This window comes from Vipera ursinii (assembly GCF_947247035.1).
Source record: "Vipera ursinii genome assembly, chromosome: 2".
In the NCBI taxonomy this organism is placed as follows: domain Eukaryota; kingdom Metazoa; phylum Chordata; class Lepidosauria; order Squamata; family Viperidae; genus Vipera; species Vipera ursinii.
This window is the reverse complement of record NC_139513.1, coordinates 186712865-186735339: the sequence shown is the minus strand read 5'-3', so window position 1 is coordinate 186735339 and position 22475 is coordinate 186712865. Positions and strand designations below refer to the sequence as shown.

The window sequence follows — 22475 nt, the reverse complement described above, 5'->3', positions numbered from 1 at the left end:
CCATCTTCAAAAAAGGGAAAAAAATGGATCCAGGAAATTACAGACCTATCAGCCTGACCTCAATACGTGGGAAGATTCTGGAAAAGATAATCAAACAACAAATCAGCGAGCACCTAGAGGCAAACAAAGTCATTACTAAAACCCAAAATGGGTTTGTCAAAAACAGATCATGCCAGACAAATCTTATTGCATTCTTTGACCAAGTGACAAAATTAGTGAATCAGAGGAATGCTGTGGATATAATTTACTTGGACTTCAGTAAGGCATTTGATAAAGTAGATCACAAACAACTACTCGATAAGATAGAAAAATGTGGGTTAGACAGCATCACCACCAGATGGATTCGTAGCTGGCTGACAGGACGTACTCAGTGTGTGGTCCTGAATGGAACCCCATCTACATGGAGGGAAATGTGTAGTGGGGTGCCCCGGGGCTTTTCAATATCTTCATCAACAATTTGGACGAGGGGATACATGGGGAACTCATCAAATTTGCAGATGACACCAAGCTGGCAGGAATAGCCAATACTCCAGAAGATAGGCTTAAAATACAGGAGGATCTGGACAGACCTGAACACTGGGCGCTATCTAACAAAATGAAATTCAATGGTGAAAAAGGTAAAGTTCTACATTTAGGCAGGAAAAATCAAATGCACAGGTATAGTATAGGTGGTACCTTGCTCAATAGTAGTAACTGTGAAAGTGGTCTTGGAGTCCTAGTAGACAATCACTTCAATATGAGCCAGCAGTGTGCTGCAGCTGCCAAAAAGGCCAACACAGTGCTAGGCTGCATTAAGAGAGGGATAGAATCAAGATCACATGAAGTACTAACACCACTTTACAATGCCTTGGTAAGGCCACACCTGGAATACTGCATCCAGTTTTGGTCACCACGATGTAAAAAAGATGTTGAGACTCTAGAAAGAGTACAGAGAAGAGCAACAAAGATGATTGAGGGACTGGAGGCTAAAACATATAGGGAACGGTTGCTGGAATTGGGTATGTGTAGTTTAACAAAGAGAAGGGTGAGGGGTGATATGATAGCAGTGTTCCAATATCTCAGGGGCTACCACAAAGAAGAGGGAGTCAAGCTATTCTCCAAAGCACCAGAAAGCAGGACAAGAAGCAACGGATGGAAACTAGTCAAGGAGAGAAGCAACCTAGAACTAAGGAGAAACTTCCTGACAGTTAGAACAACTAACCAGTGGAACAACCTGCCTCCAGAAGTGGTGAATGCTCCAACACTGGAAGTTTTTAAGGAGAGACTGGCCAGCCATTTGCCTGAAATGGTATAGGGTTTCCTGCCTGAGAAGGGGGTTGGACTAGATGACCTCCAAGGTCCCTTCCAACCTTCTTCTTCTTCTTCTCATCATCATCATCATCATCCAGTTTTGGTCACCACAATGTAAAAAAATATGTTGAGACTCTAGAGTACAGAGAAGAGCAACAAAGATGATTAGAGGTCTGGAGGCTAGAATATATAAGGAACGGCTGCTAGAATTGGGTATGTCTAGTTTAATGAAGAGAAGGACTAGGGGTGACATGATAGCAGTGTTCCAATATCTCAGGGGCTGCCACAAAGAAGAGGGAGGCAAGCTATTCTCCATAGCACCCAAAGGCAGGACAAGAAGGAATGGATGGAAACTAATCAAGGAGAGAAGCAACCTGCCTGAGCAGGGGGTTGGACTAGATGACCTCCAAAGTCCCTTCCAACTTTACTATTATATGATTATGAGTTATTACAAATGTTAACATGCCACCTCTGTCTAAATGATAAACTATGAACAGGGCATTGAAAGGTAGCAATAGTGGTAGAAGGGAAGGTTAGGGGTCTAGACACTGATTTTTACTATTTCCAGGTTTGTATTGCAGTTGTTTGTCATCAGCTGATACATTCAGTCATCCATCTTCTTTTCCCCTCACTTTTTGTCTCTATGGTCACTGCCATTTGGCAGCATATATGGTAGCAGTTGTTTTTTAGCAAGTTATCTTTTTAATAGTGGTTCCATTAGTTCAATCCTAGGTGGAAGCAAATTTTACTCCTGTTCTATAAAGCAATCTTACCCAACCTGTTCATTTGCAGTATCCATCACCCCTGTCAAAATTCAAAATTTTGTATACAGAGAACTATCATATTTATTCCAGTGTGTGACAGGCATACTTACCATTTCTTTTCTTGGCTTCTTGATAAATTTTCTTTAATCCTTTTTCTAATGCAGGAAGCTTAATTCCAGACACGTTGTTTGAATGATCCCGATGCTGTGCTACAATAAGAGCCAACTAGGAAGATATTACATTTTGACTAGTGAGCAAATTGAGTACACAGAATGGATTGTCAAGAAGAATAATTCTTGTCTCTTTTTATAAATACTATGTCTTCTGAACTTTGAACTAATCCTGGTAATTTAATTTTTATTTTCCTTTAGTGTATGATTATATAAAAATGTAAGGGAAGGGAGGAATTCAGAGACAATCTAGCTAAAATTACTATAAATCAATAACAGTAGTTTCCATATAATTTGCTTAGTAAGATGAAAACTGTTTTATATCTATTCTGTAACTTCTACTGATATTCAACTATTCATTTTATAGGGTTTATATCTGCATAAAATAAAATTTAATATTACTTAAAGAAAATGTATGTTTGTGCAGCTATCAAATCTGTCTCTTTTTCTCCTGGATTCCTTATTATCAATGCAGAATATCAAATGTGCATGTAATAGTGTTTCTATCTGCATAGAATGCAATTTAGAATTACTTAAAGAAAAACATATTGTTATGTAATTACCAAATCTGTTCCTTTATTCCTGGATTCCTTATCATCAATGCAGAATAAAAGAGTTCCTCCTAATGTCAGGTCTAGAAAACAATTGACAGGGGTGGAAACATTTAGTCCCATTTACAATTAAATTGAGGGAATTTTTTCTCAATAGTTGAAGAACTCTAATGAACAATAAAGTGTCACATTCTTTTTCATTTAGCATTATTATGGCTTTCCTTACAAAATAAAAGGCAAATAAAAACAGTTCCCTGCAGTATTATATACTGGCAGGGAGCGTGTGCTTCTTTTAAACGCATTCATGTGTAAAAGGTTGGCAGGAATTAATATTTGAATGAACGTTGGCAACTCAACCTTTGGATATCTTGGATTTGCAAAGCTGGGTGTCACTACAAAAATAATGGAAAGAAGATTTACGGTACCTTTCATCTTTCCTGCTAGTTCATATATTTTTTTTGATTGGTCAGAACGATTTCCCAGGGCTGTGAATAAACCACCTTTTCCCCAGTGGCCAGAATCATCTGAAACAAAGAATTGTATGTTAAGAAGTTTAACTTAAAGTTCAGGAAAACTATTTATTACTTATTATAAATAGAGTGTTTTTGCAGAATGGTGTCTTTTTGTTCTTCATGGAGATTGCAACAACAAATGCAGACAAGTTAACAGTTGCAATCCTCATTCCATTCAGAATTCAGAAGACAGGAAACAGAACCATTATACTGGTAAACTGACAACATAGTAATTTTAGAGTTGTCTTCATTTAAATTAGTTTTGATAAGTAAATCCCCAATTCTGGCTCTTTATAGCACAGTATTCTGCCTGCACTAGCTCACGTAGCTGATCATTTTGAATTTGTGTCCAATATTAAGATATAGTTTGACTGTTTTAATTTGCGTTTTCTCTCCCATGTTTTTCCTTCTGTACATTTTTTTCTAGACTGTGATAATAGTGATTATCTTTTTTTTAATAAATTATTCTAGTTTGGGCTGAAAAATGGACAATGTATCTTGTTGTTAGTTGTGAAGTCATATCCGACCCATCATGACCCCATGGACAATGTTCCTCCAGGCCTTCTTGTCCTCTACCATCTTCTGGAGTCCATTTAAGCTCACGCCTACTGCTTCAGTGACTCCATCCAGCCACCTCATTCTGTCGTCCCCTTCTTCTCTTGCCCTCAATCTTTCCCAGCATTAGGTTCTTCTCCAGTGAGTCCTTCCTTCTCATTAGGTGGCCAAAGTATTTGAGTTTCAACTTCAGGATCTGGCCTTCTAAAGAGCAGTCAGGGTTGATCTCCTCTAGGACTGACCGGTTTGATCGCCTTGCAGTCCAAGGTACTCGCAGGAGTCTTCTCCAGCATCATAGTTCAAAGGCCTCAATTCTTTGGCACTCAGCCTTTCTTATGGTCCAACTTTCACAGCCATACATTGCAACTGGGAAGACCATAGCCTTGACTATATATGTATACACTACTAAAACTCTATTTGTCTATTTGTGCCCTCCAGTTAATCCAAATAATGCATTATGCCAGAACAATTTTTGAACTATAAGAATGCATAAAAAATCTGGGGCCTATTACTCCTCTGGAACTGAAATTTCCACAATGGTCACACCAGTTTTATTCACAAAATTAAGACTATTGCAGCATTCCCGCATTCATGAGATTATGATTTCCAATGCTCCCTGACAGCTTTCCACAATAAAGCCAATGGAGAAGCTGGTAGGAAGTTAGGCGTTGCTCCTGTTCATGGTGCATTATATTGCAACAATTTTTGAATCAAGGCACCTCAAATCAGCTAACTTAATCATCCACTAACCATCATTCCTGTGGAGTTCAAATTTCCACAATGTTCAGACCAATTAAGTTCTAGCCATGGCAGCATCTCTGCACTCACATGATATAGATATTTTTCTGAGGTGATGATGCCATCCAGAATCAGGGTAAGAAAATAACATCAGCCTAATTATGTTTTGTGTAAAAGAGGGGGGAAATATCGGTACTACCTTTCTCTCAAAGCATGACTCAATGGGTCATAGGTTGTCCTAATGAATTAAAACAATTAAATGTAGTACTTCATTTGATTTTAAAAGTCAAAAAAACCTTGTGCAGTTTACCCATAATTATAGGGCTATGCTATAACTTATGCTAAGCTCAAACTGTGAAGTTGGCATTCCAAGCATAGTTAAGAAAAAAATAAAAGTAACTGTGGCCATCCCCCACTCTGTGTCAAGAGAAAATTTAACCTCTCTCTCTTCTCCCAATTCTGCAAACCTAATCTATATTAACCTTTAATTAAGACGGGGAAATCTGTTAGCTTAAAAATGTAAATTAGGTAATATTTCCATAAAGTATTTGTATTTCCATGTTCTGGAATTCTGTAGAGTATTTAAATGGAAGATATCCACTGAATTTAATATTCTGCAGTAACCAATGATGCGTAGCCAGATCATGGTAGCTAGCTATTTAGAACAGATATATTTTATTATAATTAATAGTCCAACTGAATGAGATAAAACATGACAATGTTATACAACTGATATGTTTTTGCTGGTGTCCTCTAGATTAGGGGTGCCCAATCCCTGCGTTGCAGAGCATCACCAGGAACCGAGCCACACAAATGAGCGAAGCCCCACCTGAGCATGTGCGGGATCCAGGTAGTGCATGATACCACGGCCCCCGCAGTCCATGGAAAAACTGTCCTCCACAGAACCAGTCCCTGGCACCCAAAAGGTTGGGGTAGGTGCTCTAGATCAGGGCTTTTCAACCAGTGGTACGGGTACCACCTGTGGTACATTGGCACCTGTCAGGTGGTACGCGACCATCCTAGAAAAGTGGTAGTAGGGGAGGGGAATGAGCTGAATTGGTGGCAGCACCGCACAAGCCTGAGCAAGAGATGGCTGGAGCTGCAGGGCTGTCAGGGCTCAGCGGTAGCGCCAGGATCAGCGCCAGACTCCAGCCCAGAAGAAGCGCCGATCAGCTGGAATGTTGCAGCATCTACAGGGTCTTGTTCTTTACATTCAGATGCTTGGCAACTGATTCCTATTTATGACGGTCACAATGTCCCAGGGTCATGTGAAATGACCAAAACCTGCTGCAACCACCCAGCAGAGGGGGGGATTAAAAACCAAACACCCACCCCACCCCACCCCTGCTGCCAATCCTCAACAAAAATGCCCACAACAATGAAAACCTCAGACAGGAGGAAGAGTGCCGCCGGGCAGGCAGGCAGGTGTCTTGCTCGCCTGTGGCTTGGGGGGCACTTTTTTCAGTGCCACTGTAACTTCGAACAGTCACTAAGCAAACTGTTGTAAGTCGAGGACTACCTGTATTTCATCACTTTTCCCTTTTTTTTGGGGGGGGGTGTCAAGTTTTTGACACCTTGCTAGGCGACTGGTGGTACTCGGATGCTGCCATATCCTAAAAGTGGTACAATGGGTGAAAAGATTGAAAAGCCCTGCTCTAGATGTATGCGATGTTACCACAACTCTCAGAATCTCCATCTAGCCAAATGCTACAATGATATGAATCCAGGGATTAATGTGACATGATTTTTGGAGAGGAGTAGGCTAGGGAAAACTGCTGCAGAGAAATGGCTATTGTATAAATTTTATATTTTTACTTCAAGCTAAAATACTATTAAAGTATTCCTTTGGGAAGGAATAGAAGGGAATAGAGGGGAATTATGATAGATTCCACCTGCAAATTTCTCTCTCAATAAAGCAAACAATAAATAAAAATATGTTTGTGGAGCTCTACTAGCAAAGACATTCAATTAATCCATTGAATTAATTAATACAATGCACAAAATATCGGCTTTTAGCCTAAAGTTTACTTAACTTACCTACACAGTGAACAATTATGGCATCCTCATCTCCTGCTATGGGATGGGTAACATCACCCATAATATACTTTATAGAAGTCTGCTCAGGGACTGTACATTCTAAATGCAATTGACTTTTTTCCTCTTTGTCTTCTTCCTCAGTGCTTTCTTCTGACTCAAGGCAGCAAGACTGATAGTGACTGGCTTCCCACAAGGCAATCCTGAATTAAATGGGGAAAAAATCCCTTTATTTTGTATAAATAATGAAGAGTTGATTTTATTGTAAGCTTAAACATCAGCTGAGTTCAAACCTGCTTCAGCACCACTGAAATAGTAATATGAAAGCAGCCCATATTTCTACAGAGATTCCAGACAGAGTACAGAGAAAGGAATGGCTGCCAGTAATAGTAGGCTAATTTCCAAATGCTCTTTCATTGAAGCCCAGTAGAACAGAGTCAACTGCTGAGGGAGCAAAGCATGCAAAAAGCTTACTTTTTTTGCTGTTCAGTCTCTGCTGCCTTCTGCCTCTTTTCTTCTCTGAGCCTTGCCCTCTTTGCTACTCCTTCCTGCATTTTTTTCTGCTGAACTTTCAGCTCTTCTGGGCTCAGTTTACGCCTTTTTTTACTAGGTCTCATATCAGCAGTCATAAGAAGAACCTAGAAAAATAATATATGGGATATAATCTTTTTTTTAATCTCAAATTGCTTTTATATTTCTGTTCATGCAATACCATGAAAGGTTGTTTTGGTCAATTTCCTAGAGAATTTACCAAAACAAGAACACACCACTGCATTAACTTAAGATTTTCCAGATTATTTGGCCTGAAAATTCATCTGAATAATTATAACTTGCTACCCAGTACCTAATTTTGCTGAGTTTTTAAAATTCAGGATTGACTAGAAATTGATGGATAGAGTATCGATAGAAACTGGTAAATCCAGCCAAACATAGGTTAAAACTTAATCTAAAGGAAGTTGACAGTGGAAATTATTTTTCCATTCTATATCCCGTTATGTTTGTATACAAACTCTAAATATATTTTGGTACACTAATCAAAATATCAAAATGTCACATTATTCTTACGTTTTCTTTATTTCGAAGAATGCTTCCTCCTTGATTGAGGTCTTCAAGGAAAGCTTTCTGATGTTCTAACAAATTATCATATGCCTTCTTGTCCCCTTGGCTAGTTTTCTTGGAATAGTCTTTGCCCTCAAATATGTACATGTGGCCTTAAAAACAAAATGAACCACCAATGTGACATACATTTTAACTTTAAGATTAGCTCCAACATTGTAATACTTCTTACAGTGACCCTCTTTTATGAACTTATCCCTTCATGATCTTTTATTTAGTATCCTGTGGAGAGAAAAAAATACTACCAGCACCAATCTGAAAAAAATAAAAAAATAAAAAAATTAGTGAGACATGTGTAAGAAATAAATTTATTATTCAGTATGCTATATTAACTTTTTTCTAATCAGCTTTTTTATATTTAAGGCAAAGCAATATACTATAAGAAATTCCCAAGTGAGAAATTCTATGGTTTTAGATCAGAGGATCTATTTTCTGCAATATTATTTTGCTGTTTCATGCTCAAGCCAACATTTTAAAATGTTTTGCCATTTAAGAATTCCCCAGTTACTGATAAATGTAACATCCCTATTTATCCAAATTTGACATTTTGATATCCTTTACTTGAATAAATCCATAAATCAGAAGAAATTTTAGAAACTTAAAATTGTAAGAATTCAATAAAAATATAAAGGCAGAATTTCCTTTTAATTTTATTTCCATACTCAGCGCATGCAGTTATTTTCTAGTTCTAAAGTGATGGGGCAGCCTACATATTTTCTTTATTCCTGTATCTGCCCTTTTTATGGGTGGAGGGGAAGAAAGAAGCTGTTGTATTATATGAGGTTTTTTTTAAAGATAAGATTACATTTCAACCACCAGTTCATTTCAAATACAAGCAAAAAATTAAGTTGCAAAAAGCATATTTAAGTAGGGCTCATGAAGATTGTTCAATTCCAACTATTCTTTGTTTTAGCATCCCCTCTTTCATCTATGAGTTAATGGCAGTGTACACAGTATTTCCACTTCCAATTTTCTTCAGTATAATCACATGCAGTGTGTTGGGCTAACTGCAAATCCCTCGGTGAGCATCCACTGCTCACGTGAGGTCAGGTCTCGCTGTCCCCAGATCAACACTTTAACCACTATACTACACTTCTTCTATATACATCAAATTTTAGAAACTCCATGGGTTTAATCCGTTGTGCTAGGCTATAATATTGTTTGCTATATTTAATGACATATGCAAACCCCACCGTTATTTACAAAGCAGAATTTCTTATAAACATTTTTAATGTCAGGAGTAGCATTTAATCTTAAAATGGCCTGAGAATGGCCGTACTCTGAAAAGTAGATCTTGTCAAGATACATACTAAGATTGATTTAAATTGATTTAAACAAATATGTTTCCTCTCCATGTACTTAATGATGTCCTCCTTGTATTTCATAAAAATTACTTAGTAGCAATGTAAGCAGCAGCTGTGATAACCCCACCCAAGGCATTCAGAGGCCATATATAATTCAGAGATCTCAGGCTCCATGTAGCTAGATTGGTCTAGTAGTTAAAGCATAAGGCTAGAAAGAAGGAAACTGGGACTATAAGTCCCACCTTAGCCATGAAAGCCAGTTAGGTGATTTTGCACCAGTCATTCTCTTGTCATTGTGAGAAAAATAGGAGGAGGGAGGTGTGTTGGATATGTTCACCGCCCTGAGTTATTTGTAAAACTAATAAAGGTGAGATACAAATAAATAAATGAATAAATAATGAGTAAAGCAGACCACCACAGTTTATTTAGCAAAACATAATACTAACTATAGTTTAGCACAATGTGCATGTTCATAAGAAACTTTGGCAAAGAAAACAGAAAAATATGGACAGCATATACATAAGTAATGTTAATGTTCAAAAATAAATCTGTTCCAAGTGAGGAGTCTGATTTCTATTGTATTTTATATTTATGTTAGACTCATCAACTTACTTTCCAAAGTTTGCTCTTCATTTATTTCCATGATTGATTGCACTGGATCCATTGACCATATTCCTCCCTTTGTCTCACCAAGGATACTTCTCAAGTCTATATCACAAACAGTACTCCATTCTGATGACAATAATTTATCCAAACCAAACTTCAGGATTTCATTTAGCTTTTTTAAAAAAAGAGAATATAGTGACATTTAAAAGATTTCACTCTCACTTCCCCATTTCTTTTAGAAAGTTGATCTAGATCTGTGTTTCTTTAAGTGTGGTCTGAGGACCCCTGGGGATCTCCTAAGCCCCCCTCACAAGTCTGTGAAATTATTTGTTTATGTTGACAAATAATATATTAATAGCCTTTCAAACAATCGTGAGAAGTGGTAATGGAAGCAATACATCTAATTTAATTTTTAATATGGCAAATACTGATAAATACAACCTATACAAAAACTCTTTTGTTGTCCTACATAATTCCAAAAAAGTAGAAAGGGGTCCCGAGAGAAAAAAAGTTTAAGAAACACTGTTATAGACTAAATCAAAGCATTCCTTATATGTTATTTTGTGGGACATCAAGTTTATTTAACAACAAACTGGAACATAAATATGCTGGAGAAAACAGATTTAGGAAGAAAGGACATGTCAGGATGAAGATGACTTGTCCCTATAGCAAATTAAGTAAGGATTCTACCTAGAGGATGAAAAATTCGCTTGCTTGTGATGCAGACAAAATGATAATCAAGAATGGTAACTTTATAGTAAGAAATTGAAGGTTCCCAAAGATGAGATGAATAATTATTCTATGTAGGCACATTTTGCACAGGAATGAGAAAAAAGAACCTTTACAGGAAATTAAGAACTTTAAATCACTATTGGATTCAGAAATAAGAGTTTGTGGTATGTACCAATGATAACCAAACGTTTTATACTCCATGTACAAAATTTTGATATTTTATAGAATTAAAAAAAATACAGACATACTATTTAATCTTTAAGGTTACCTATCTGAAATTTGTTCTCTGAAATTTGTGAAGGTGCTTTTTGACATCTCTTACCTGAACATCTGATATATCCTGAGTTTTGTGTGCTCCAAGTGCAAACTGCCCCCCTTCAATAACAGTATTAGTTAATTGGAGTTTTGATATTGCTCGTCGGTAGATAATTTCTTCTACAGTGTCTCTCCCAACCAAGCGGATGATTTTTACTGGTCTTTAAAAAAAGTACAATAAAATGTATATTAATATAATAATTTGTAATCATCTATATATATGGCAGCAGGATATGGCAAATATCTGTCAGGTCTCATTGTTGTAGGATTTTTAGTTTTGCTTCCACAACAATGGAGGCAATAGACAATTTTGTCTGTCATACATTTTCCCCCAGTTTTCTTGGAGAGTCCATTTTTGGAGCAAATATTTTATAAAGAGAATGAATGGAGCCTCCTAAACCGATTGTGGCACAGGGTCATATTGCTGATAACCAGAGAACACTGTATGGAATACTTAAATGGAAATACTAATGTTAACTTCCGGATGGCAAGGCGACGCCGGAGGCAGCCATTTCTTGGCTGTCAGCCTCGCGGCTCCGTAGAGTCGCCGAAAACAGCGCCGATCAGCTGTTCGGCGGCTTGGAAGCCCCCACCTTGGGAGTTTACAACCACTGAGTTTACAACCAGCTGTTGTGGTGCTCTCACAATCACATGAACAAAATTCAGATGCTTGGCAAACAGCTCACACTTATGACTGGTTGTAGCAATGTGATCACCACTGCCAACCTTCTTGGCCATCTGTCTAAAGTAAATGGGGAAGCCAGCAGAAAAGGTCACAAGTTGTTCCTTCCTTCGTACCCACCAGTGCTCTCCTTCCCACTTTACTCACTTGCATCCACCAGCGCTCTCCTTCCCTGGGCCTCTTTGTGCTGGCAAATGCACCCTCTGAACCCAGCCTCCCTGCACTCATACACATGCAACCCAGGCTCTTTCCTTTGCCTGTCTGAGCTTGTGCTGCAGTATAGCACCCTTCCTCAACTCATGCCCAGCCAGAGCTGTGCCCCCCTTGCACTACACCCCCATGCTCCTTACCTGGCACTTAGCAACAGCAATCCTGTAAGTTGAGGACTACCTGTACATTAACTGGTGCTATACTCTGAATCTAAGACATACCTTAGCTGCAAATGTGCTTTTTAGCGGTCTGGGGAAGGACTCCAAAAATGTAGCAGGACTGGTAAATTATGCCCTTCTTAAAAAAACAAACAACAACAACAACACACCACACATTTACAGGCACAAACCACACATTTTTCCTCACTTCTTCTGGCCAATTCTATGGGCTCTGGCTGCTGCTTGCACATCATTTTGTGGATTAAAATCACTGTCAACAAAAATAACTGTATCTGCTGCTGTAAGATTGATACCAACTCCACCTAGGAAAATAAAGGAGAATATTTATAAATTATAAAAACAAACTAGCCATTCTGTAGCCTTGAATCAAGTGAAAAGTGTAAAGATAAATATTTCATTTGATAAGCAATAATGTACAGGACTATATTATAAATGGGTAATAATATTTTCAAATCCCATTTAATTAGACAAATAGATTATCATGTCTCAAAGGAAGGCATCCTATCCTGGATTGTATTGGGCAGATACCTAGATGAGCACTTTCTATCTAGCATCTCTAGGCCAATACAGGTAGTCCTTGACTTACGGCCATAATTGAACCCAAATTTTTTGTTTTAAGCAAGACAGTGCATGTAAAGTTGTTAAGTGAATTTTGCCCAATTTTATGGCCTATCTTGCTTCAGTTGTTAAGTGAATTACTGCAGTTGTTAAGTTAGTAACATGGTTGTTAAGTGAATCTGGCTTCCCCATGACTTTGCTTGTCAGAAGGTTGTAAAAGGTGATCGCATGACCCCGGGACACTGCAACTGTCATAAATATGACTGGATTGCCAAGCATCTGGATGTTGATCACGTGGATGCTGCAATGATCATAAGTGTAAAAAATGGTCCTAAGTCATTTTTTTCAGTGCTATTGTAACTTCAGTCACTAAACAAATTGTTGTAAGTTGAGGACTACCTATAATGGCTTTCTTTCATCTTCAAAATATAATCTGCTTTGAAACACTGACTTTTAAAACCCTCCATACTTTGACTCTTATATAACTCTTATATACAGTATCTCCAAAAAGTATCTTCTTCAGACAGTCCTGACTCATCTGACATAGATGTTCATTAAAAATGCTAATGGCCTTATTTTCATAATTTGTTCTCTACTGCTGCATCTGCTCTGTGGGATAGCATCTTTCTGCGATATGATTAGGCCTCCCATTGTATTAGAATTCCATAAATTGCTCATAATGGAGTTATTTAGAAAAGTATTTGAGGTGATTGCTGTTGTCTATTTCAGGGCTTTTCAACCTTTTCTCCCATTGTACTACTTTTAGGATATGGCAATATCCAAGTACCACCAGGTGCCTAGCAAGGTGTCAAAAACGTGATGACCAAAAAAAAAAGGAAAAAAATGATAAAGTCAATGGCCGGGGGGTGGGCATGGCCAGCTCAACATCACTCATCTGAGTCTCTGGTGGAGGGGGATGGGACTGGGGTTGGCACCTTCCTTCCCTTCCATTGTCTCTTCCTTCCTTCCCTCCAACCCATTGTGCCTTCCTTCCTTCCCATTCTCTTCCTTCCTTCCTTCCTTCCCTCCATCTCTTCCTTCCTTCGTTCCTCCCTCCCTCCATGCCCAGGAAGGGACAAGGGGACGGGGACAGGCTGTGGCTGTGCTGCTGCTGGCCACGGCTTGAAAGGCCACTGTAAATTGCTGGACAAGAGCTGCACAGTGTTAAGAGCAGAGTGCCGCCGCCTCTGCACGCACCCAGGCAGGTTCGGCATGTCACCGGTTCACCTTGCTCAGCTCAGCCGCTCTGTGCGGTGAGTGCACTGCTTCCTGCCAAGACCAGGCTGGGGTCTGGGCAGCGTAGCACAGGTAACGTGGACTCTCCCCTGGAATCCACAGGTGTGTGAAGTGGGCAAGGACCATTTGCTGATCTCCTTCAGGGGATGCCTGTTTTTCTCCCTCCCTCATTACAAATATCTTCCTGCACTCTGCTCTGTGAGACTCTTGTTCAGCAATATACAGTGACCTTTCAAGCCATTTCTTACCTGTTTGTTGCTGCCACCTGTGTGTGTGCCCGGCCTTTTTTTTGTCCTCTCCTGTCTCACCCTTCCTCCTCCTTCCAAGGCTGCATCTTTTTTTTCTCTCCCTCTCCCACCCAAACTGCCTCCTTTTATATCCCTTCCTGTCTCCGCCCCCTCCTCCTCCTTTCTCTTCCAGAAGTGCTGATCCTGGGGCTTTTGCCTCACCCCAGCAGCCTGCCGCTCCTGAAGACTCTCAGGGCAAGTCCTGCGCTGCTCCGCTTCCCTCTCCCCACTAACACTTGGCTGGGCTGGGCAAGGTTGCGTATCAGCTGCCACGTGCCAATGTACCCCAGGTGGTATGCGTACCACTTGTTGAAAAGCCCTGGTATATGTTATTTATAAATTTTGAAGTTTGCTTGGGGGTATTTTATAATATTGTACAAGATGATAACTGTAAGATGTAATGTCATTTGACAGCAGAAGATTTGTGCAGTATTTCACTTTCTAACTTTGTTTAACCATTTCAATTACAGAATTGCTTAATAATTCATATGGAAAGTATGTAATCACAAAAAATAAAGTATTATTTTAAATGACATACATTTTTAATCCCATAATTTATTTTTTTGCTTTATTCCTCTTTCTTCTTCTAAATATGGAAGATCAAAGAGTTAAAATATTCAGTGTAATTTCATTTGCTTTGCAGCTTGATATAGCATTCTTATCTTCAGTTTATACTTGAGCCAATTTTCCCAAGTTCCAAGGATAGTTTATTAATTGCTTATTTTACACTGTTAATGAATTTTGCCAAGAAGCTGCTTTTCATTCACCTAAAATAAATTTTCTTCCTTTGGCATAAAAATAATTCATTTAAATGGTAATTCCCACTGATAAAAAATCTTGTTCTGCGTAAGGTTTTCTGTAAATGATTTAAATTATTTGTCAACGCGGCTAACATTGGATGTTCCTGCTCTGATGAAAATGAAAAACTGATGAAAATGCAGCCATTTTCTCTATTCCTTTAACATGCTTTTTCTTGCTTTTAGAAATCAGGAGCAGCAAGGGGTTGTGGGGTTGGGATGTAAGCTCAGCTAGCCATAATAATAATAATAACGCTGATGTGGGAACTCAAGGACGAGCTGATAAGGAGCTGAGGAGAAAGCTAATTGGGGAATGTGTTTTATGACAGTTTATTGGGGGTGGGAATTGTACTTTGTTACTTTGTATCGGGGGAAGGGAATTTAGTTTTTGGGTTCAACTATGTAGTGCCAATACTTTGTTTCTCGAATAAATGTTCTTTAAGGAAGAATTTTGCCTCGAAGTTCTTTTGATGGGTTTCATCTGTTGGAACTATGACATCATCATCATCATCATCATCATCATCATCATCATTATTATTATTATTATTATTATTATTATTATTATTATTATTATTATTATTATTATCATTGCTACTGCAGCATAGCACACCAATATCTTGGAAAAAGACTTCAACCATCCTATTTGATCTTCACATAAATTTTTCTATAATTTATCTTTTTTGTTAAAATAGCTGGTTTTGGCCCAAAAAAGGGACTTAACAAATATAATTAAAACATCTGTAGGATTCCACATGAATAAATCTGATGATTATGCTGATCTTTTTATATTACTATATAGTATCAATATTATATGATATTGACCTTTTCACAATAATTTTGGGCCAGAACAAGATAAACAGTAATTTCTGTAGTCTCTGGAACTTCTTTAACCCTTAAATTATCTCTGCTATTATGATATTTTATATCTGCTAACTCAGTCTAAATTTCAGAAATGTTCTTTTGAGCTTTGCTTATCTAAAGAGCATTGTTTATTGTTGTATCCAGCTTTGTTGGACAATTGAACTCTTATCTGCTATATGACATAGCATTTTTTAAAAACTGTTCATTCATTTGCTCTGACATAACTTTTTTAGTTGTTTTATCAATAATTAAGTCCATATCAGGCATCTGTTTCTTTCTCTATTGAGCACTTTCTTTCTCTATTTGACAGCCATTTCTTTATTGTGTCTTCATTATGGGAGATGCCCACCTATTCAATTCAACTTTGTTTTTTCTAGTAAGCTTTAATCCCCTTTCCTTTCACAGAAGATTCCTTTCCAAACAGCTTGTCTTAATAATTTTAATCCTAATCAAAAAGCTATCAGAATGGTATGTACATTCCATTTTTCTCAAGTTCTTAGAGCAGAAAAATTCAGAAGTTAAATTATGTCATGCCCCAGTACACTGATATTCACATAATCTCCAAGTTTCTTTATTTTTATTACAAATATCTTGTATGGAATCTTTAATTACACTGATCACCAGGTGACAAGATGAGACCATTTTATTGGTCCTCCTAAGATATGAATAGCCAGATATTAACTGTTACCCACATCTGAGGAGTCTCAACAAGGACAAAAGTGATCATGTGGTGCCTCTTAATAATCAATGTAACTAAACTGGCTTGAAATAAAAAAAATACTGTGTTTTGAGGGAAGTGTAGAGAGTTCATCACATCATTTTCAACAGTGGCTAGTTCTTATGTATGACAACTGCAGTGGAGCTATTATATCATCAAAAATGGAAAGGTCTGACACTACCCACTATACAGGAATGGTTGGTAAAGGTGACGAAACTTGCAGAGATGGATAAAGACAATAACTATATTTATAGCCAACTGGAAATCCCTTGCAGACTTTTTAAATGAATCGAGGGAAATGCACTTATTATTTGTGGTTTCGATGATTAGAAAAGAATACAAATAGAAAAAGGTGAGCTTTTCTTTTGTAAAACTAAAAGATAATTTTGTAATCATACTTCAATTTGCTGCAAAGAAAATTGGAAACCTCTTTCTTTTTTTAATCTTTTCTTTTTTGCCCTTTTGTCTTTTTCTTTGTGACCACCATCTAAGGTTCTTTTAAATTATTTCTGGGAGAACACAATCAGCACTGGGAGCCTTATTAACCTTAAGGGACCTGATCTATTTCAAAATAGAGAAGATATTTAAAGTGGAAATATAAGAGGAGGCCAAGTCTTTAATAGATATACAAAAGAAGCTGGCTGAAATTTTAAAAATTAAAATAATATTTGTTTAAAAATGTTTAGACTTATTTCTGATTAGATGGGTAGCTACATAAATTTGATAAATACATAAATAAAAATTATAGGGAAATGTAAATGATAAACCAAGAGAATGAAGTGGATATATTTTTACTGGATATGCAAAAAGGCTTGGTAAGGCCTTGAAAAAGATCTAAATGATGGGAGAAAGAATAATTTAAAAGGGATCAAATCCTACAACAATATTTGAATGAACTAAAGATTAAGACTTTGGAACTAAAAGAAAGGAATATAAAGTTGACTTATTTGATCAAGATTAAAATAAGACATGTTTTTTTATGAAATTCTGGCAATCCTTTAAGACTATTTACTGACACCAAGGCTGAAAAACTGAAGTTTTATAGATTTGTTTATAAACAAGAGATGGGTTGTGAGAAGAAGAAATATTGTTTGTAACCTTATGGGGAATAAAGAGCTACCAAACATGTTTATACTTGTAATGAAGATTGGAAGCCCCTCCTTTTTTCTTTTTTTCTTCTTTTCCAACTGTTTCTTTTGTTGTATTTTTACTCATGTCAGAATGCTACTAGTAACCCACTATTAGCTTTCAAATGAACAGCATACCTAGCATAGTACATAGAAAAGCCTTGGTTGCTCACCTGCTTTGGTACTCAGAAGGAAAACAAAAATAGGCTGCTGACCAAAGTTGTTAATGGCAAGGTATCTCTCTTCACCTCGGACAGATCCATCCAGGCGCTCATAGCTGTAACCTTTTCAGTTTTTAAAAGAAAAATTAAATATTCATGAAAGATACATTATTCCTAATGGTCCTAGTGACCATTAAGAAAATGTGTGCTTAGACAAGGAAATAGGAAAGCATATGAGAATTGCCCTACCTTGATTCTCTTTTATATAAGAGGAAGGGAAAGAGAAACAGCTTTCAATATTCTGTTATTTATAGCTTGCATCAACAAAATTCTAATATTTCTTGTAGTATCTGCTTTATAATTTGAAATCAAGGAATCTGGTAGCACCTTTTCTGAATACCAAACTGGATTAAAGGGCATAAAGCATTAGTGAGCTGCAATTCATTTCATCAGATGCAGAGTACTCTTCCACTGAGAAGAATTTGTTGCTGAATTCACATACATCAAAAGACACAGCAAACAAGATCAAAATAAGGTCTCAATAATGCATTTTTAACACATTACAATAAGGTAATTTTAATATATTTCATATTTAACCTAATCTGCACAATCAACCTTTCTCCCTGTCCTATCCCAATCTAAAGTCTATATCAGTATACATATTCTATGCATCTGATGAACTTAATGCTTTTTAATAACATTTGTTACTTCGTGTACAATATTTTTCCAGATTTTTATCACTATACACTAAAATAGCTATTCCTTTTAAAATGGCCTGACTTGGAAAATCTGGTGGACTACAGGTCTTATCAAAAAATTCTCCCTCTTTTTTCACATTAATTTTTTTGCCAATTTTTTTCTTCCAAAATTATTTTTTTACTTGAACTGTGACATACTACTGCCTACCTCAATTCTGTTCAAAATTTGACATCATTGGTTAAAAGGCTGTTGATTTTGCACCTAGACCACAAGATACTTGTCAGGTCCCTACAGATCTCTGTCGGGATGCTGCCATTATGAGGGGAGGGGGATCCTTTGGAGCTCTCCTCTACTGTGGTTAGCTTTGCTTTGTTTACTCAGCTCCTCTTCCCTTTGATGTATCTTTCTGGGGAATGTAAAGGGGGAGAGGGTATTGCCTGAGGCCATCTGCTTCGCTTCACCACAGAAGAGACACCTGCAAAACATCTTATTATCACTGTCTCTGTCCAGAGTTCTCACAACATTTTAACACCTCTGAATTGGCTCTTATGGACTGGGCAATTGGTAAGGGTTTTAAACTTTGGTGTTTAACCTAGCAATGTTGTATAGGCTTTTCAGATCCTGCCTGCCTTCTCTTGCTTTCACTAATGCTCAATAAAAATTCCTGTTAAAATGAGGCCAGTTTCAAAAGTTCTGCTTTCTTGAGAGATTCAGCTGAGGCAGGGCCTTACATTAGAAACCATGTTTATTTTTGGCTTTCAAAGCTTACCTTGAGCACTTTTTCAAATGATTAATCACAACCCCCAGGTTTTAATGCAAGTTGGCCAAACAGTTGGGCCTTCTTCTAATTTGTCCTCATTCCACAGTAGCAATGCTGGAAATCTTCCCCCATTGCATTCCCTCCTCAAGCTATGCTGGACAGCTACATAAGTTCAGATTTTTACTTTCACACCAGCATTATAAAGTTGATCTTTGTTTCCCAAGGGATGCAATCTTTAGAAGGCTGTCTCAAAGGTGCTTTTTAAAAATGCAACTGGACTGTTTTTCCCCTTGAGGAAGCAGAAGAAGACGTTGTGCTTCTCATCCAAGAAGCTTTATCAGTTCTGGCAGGATGTGGGGGAGATCCTTCCATCGTCCCCACCATCCTGCCAGAACCAATGAAACTTCTTGGATGAGAAGTGAAACGTCTTCTTCTTCCTCAAGGGAAAAAACAGTCCAGTTGCATTTTAAAAAAGCACCCTTAGAAATAACTATCAGCTGGATGACTGAGAATCTCTTATAGACTTCAGAAGGGCTATCATCTGACAACCACAAAGAAGTATTAACCATGTATCTACATTAAATAGATCTATAAATGCAGTAGACATGGGAACTCACACAGCCTATCTAATTGATCTCAGATAATTTCTCTGTCACTCAAACCCATTGTGATACTCTTAGAAACGGAAGGGTTCAGCAATAGCCATCTCTAGTCATATGCTAGACGTGGGATCAAGGTTCCCACCAAAAGATAGTCTAAGTTTTAGAAAATTCCTTAATGGATGCATAATTCATAATTCAACTATGAACACGCAAAGAACCCACAATCATAGGTTTTTTTTAGAATTTTCATATACAAAGCATTGCTTTATTCCGAAGAATAAGAACTCTGAAAAAAAATCCAGCTACATCAAAAACATTTACCTCTATAATCCATGTAGTCTTGAAGAATATCTAACATTTGGGTCATTTGTGAAAACAACAGAACACGATGCTTACTGCAATTTTAAAAAAAGAATGTTTTGATCTTGGCTCCAGCTTCCCACAAAACACATTCAAAATACATAATACCTCCATACATATAACCATCTGAATTCAATATAGGACATGAAACACTATTATTTCCATGCTATAGAGAGATATATGCTCAGGCTGAATCATTTGAGGGAAGGGGAGACAGCCCATCTTATTACTGGCACTTGGGTTGAGATAATTCTTTAGGGAGGAGAGGTGCCTAAGCCATAAATCTGTTTTCACAGTTTTACTAACTCTGCAATGGAAAGAGAGTTGATCCTTTATCTGTTTCTCTGCTTTACTGGCACCAGTATCACTACTGAGACTGGTCTAAATTCTTTCCTTGTCACTGGATGGCATTTTTAAGCCACTGAGTCCGAGTTAGAGGGAGGGTAAGACCTGTAAAGATTATTGCAATACCCTTTTTCCCCATCTCAGCTTGGTAGCGGACGGAAAACCAAAAACCTAATAGGAGAAGAAGAAGATCTTCATGCTGAATCAGGGCTGAATAATCTATAAGTCCTTTTGTTCATCTCTCAGCAAGTCATGGATGAACACAGCCTCATTACAGAGAGATACAGCAGCAGCAGCCAGAGATCAGGTAATTTCCCAGCAGAATTACAGAGTTGGAGGGGACATTAGAGGTCTTGTACTCCAATGCCCTGTTCAAGCAGGAGACCCTATACCATTCTGGAGAAATAGTTGTCCAATCTCTCTTTAAAAACTTTCAGTGATGGAGTACCCACAACATCTGGAGGAAAGCTGCTCAACTAGTTAATTGTTCTCACTGACAGGAAATGTCTCCTTAATTCTAAATTGGATCTCTCTTTGATAAACTTCTGTTATTTCTTGTCTGGCCTTCAGGTGCTTTGGAGAATAGGTTCCCCCCCTCCTCTCTGTGACAGCCCCTCAAACAATGAAAGACTGCTATCATGTACCCCCCCCCCTTGCCCTTCTCTTCATTAGACTAGACATTTCCAGTTCCAGTAATCATTAATTGTATGATTTAGCAATCCTGCATTTTGGATTTAGGACTGAAGGTGTGGAGCCAGAAGGGCCAATACTAAATTGCCCATTTTTCTTCCTCTGCAGCAGCCTGACCAATCTTCCTTCCACATTTTCTCCTTGTTGTTGCTACCAAGATCTGTTTATCTCTATTTCTTCTTCACTGCACTCAGAGGCAACTTCTAGTGTCTGCTTGCAATTATAGTCTGCTGAGACTGCTGCAAGGCTGTAATTGAGCCATACTGTTGTCCTCCCTTTCAAGACCCATTTTGCATTCACAACCTGGTGCACAGGCAATCTGGCCAAGCTATTCAAGCTGGCTTGAAGCTGGATGGCATTGTAGCTTCTATTCTTATTACATGTCTCATATTACATGTCCCATACTCATTTTTAAATATTTCCTTGTTCTTTAATGTTTTGGTTTTTATACGTTTTATGGACACAGTTTGATATAGTGGTTAAGGTACTGGACCAGAAATATGACATGACACAAAGCAATACAATACCTTTCCCACCTAGCCCCCATCCCCAGTATGGCCTGACATGTAATGGAAGAGTCAGCCCAGCCCACCTATTTTCAACACTTCAGAAGAGGACACACAATACCATTCTTTGTTTGAATGAGTTGAAAGTGCTAGAAAATATTACTGGAATATTTTGGACATTGGCAAACCTGAGCAAAAACCCAAATAATTCCAAAGTCCTGATTCCAATGAGCATGAATTAATCATGCATATACATTTTAATTAAGGTAAAGAAAACACTTCCAATTTATGTTTTCTTAAAATAATGCCTTTGAAAGTCTTTTTCTAAAAATGTTCTTGTGCTAAATCATTCCCTCACATTAACCATTGTTTTCCCCCCCAAATGCTATTGTTGAAGTTAAAAAAGTCCCAGTTCATAGAAACTATAAAACATACCTATCATACAGGAAAGAAAGAAGTTTATCCAACAAGTTCAGTTTACCACTGGCTTCAATGAGATGATCTCCAATGACAAAGGGCTCTGGTTCAACACCTAGAAAGAAAATTCATTATTATGAAACACCTCTATTAAAGAGTGTGTCTAAATATGCATTGTAATAGAACATACTTAGCAGTGGTTCCAAACAAACAGAAGGGACCTGGGCACATTATCTTCTTTCACATATTAGAATAGGCTTGCATGTGGGGACATGGATGTAAGACTCTTTGGTAAGAGAGATGAAAATATGCTTGTTCTAGAGCTAACTGGAGGGCAGACTTTGAATTGACCATAGCATTCCAAAAAATAAGAAAAAAAGCAATAAAACATAAAATTTCTATAAAATACACAAACTCAAGATAAACTTAGAAATAATACTGCATCCACTGTAGCACTCATTTCTCTCAGGTTTAGATATTCTAAGCCATTTGCTAAAACATTAGGAAATAATGCCGAAACGCCTCCCTGAGAAAGAAAATCTCTAGAGAAAGAGAAGAGAACACAATCAAAGTCATTCGAGGCTACATCATGT

At 37.7% G+C, this 22475-nt stretch overlaps 1 protein-coding gene across 4 annotated transcripts in view; it reads right to left on the bottom strand.

Annotated features, from left to right (window-relative positions):
- The window catches only part of CHD1L (chromodomain helicase DNA binding protein 1 like), a 64154-nt gene that overhangs the window by 16214 nt on the left and 25465 nt on the right, over nt 1-22475 (bottom strand). Inside the window, exons 10-21 of one of the 4 annotated variants that reach the window (XR_014491592.1) lie at nt 21901-21997; nt 19886-19959; nt 17516-17626; nt 11946-12060; nt 10695-10848; nt 9647-9812; nt 7680-7825; nt 7089-7252; nt 6618-6817; nt 3201-3299; nt 2788-2858; nt 2165-2263 (exon numbers count right to left, since the gene is read on the bottom strand). Coding sequence is in view for 1 of the 4 variants with exons in the window: in XM_083355493.1 (XP_083211619.1) it covers nt 2165-2279; nt 2788-2858; nt 3201-3299; nt 6618-6817; nt 7089-7252; nt 7680-7825; nt 9647-9812; nt 10695-10848; nt 11946-12060; nt 17516-17626; nt 19886-19959; nt 21901-21997 (1512 nt within the window). In the remaining 3 variants the exon portion in view is untranslated. Of the gene's footprint in view, nt 1-2164; nt 2280-2787; nt 2859-3200; nt 3300-6617; nt 6818-7088; nt 7253-7679; nt 7826-9646; nt 9813-10694; nt 10849-11945; nt 12061-17515; nt 17627-19885; nt 19960-21900; nt 21998-22475 lie in introns of those variants that run through there. The other 3 variants (XR_014491593.1, XM_083355493.1, XR_014491594.1) reach the window with 3 other exon arrangements.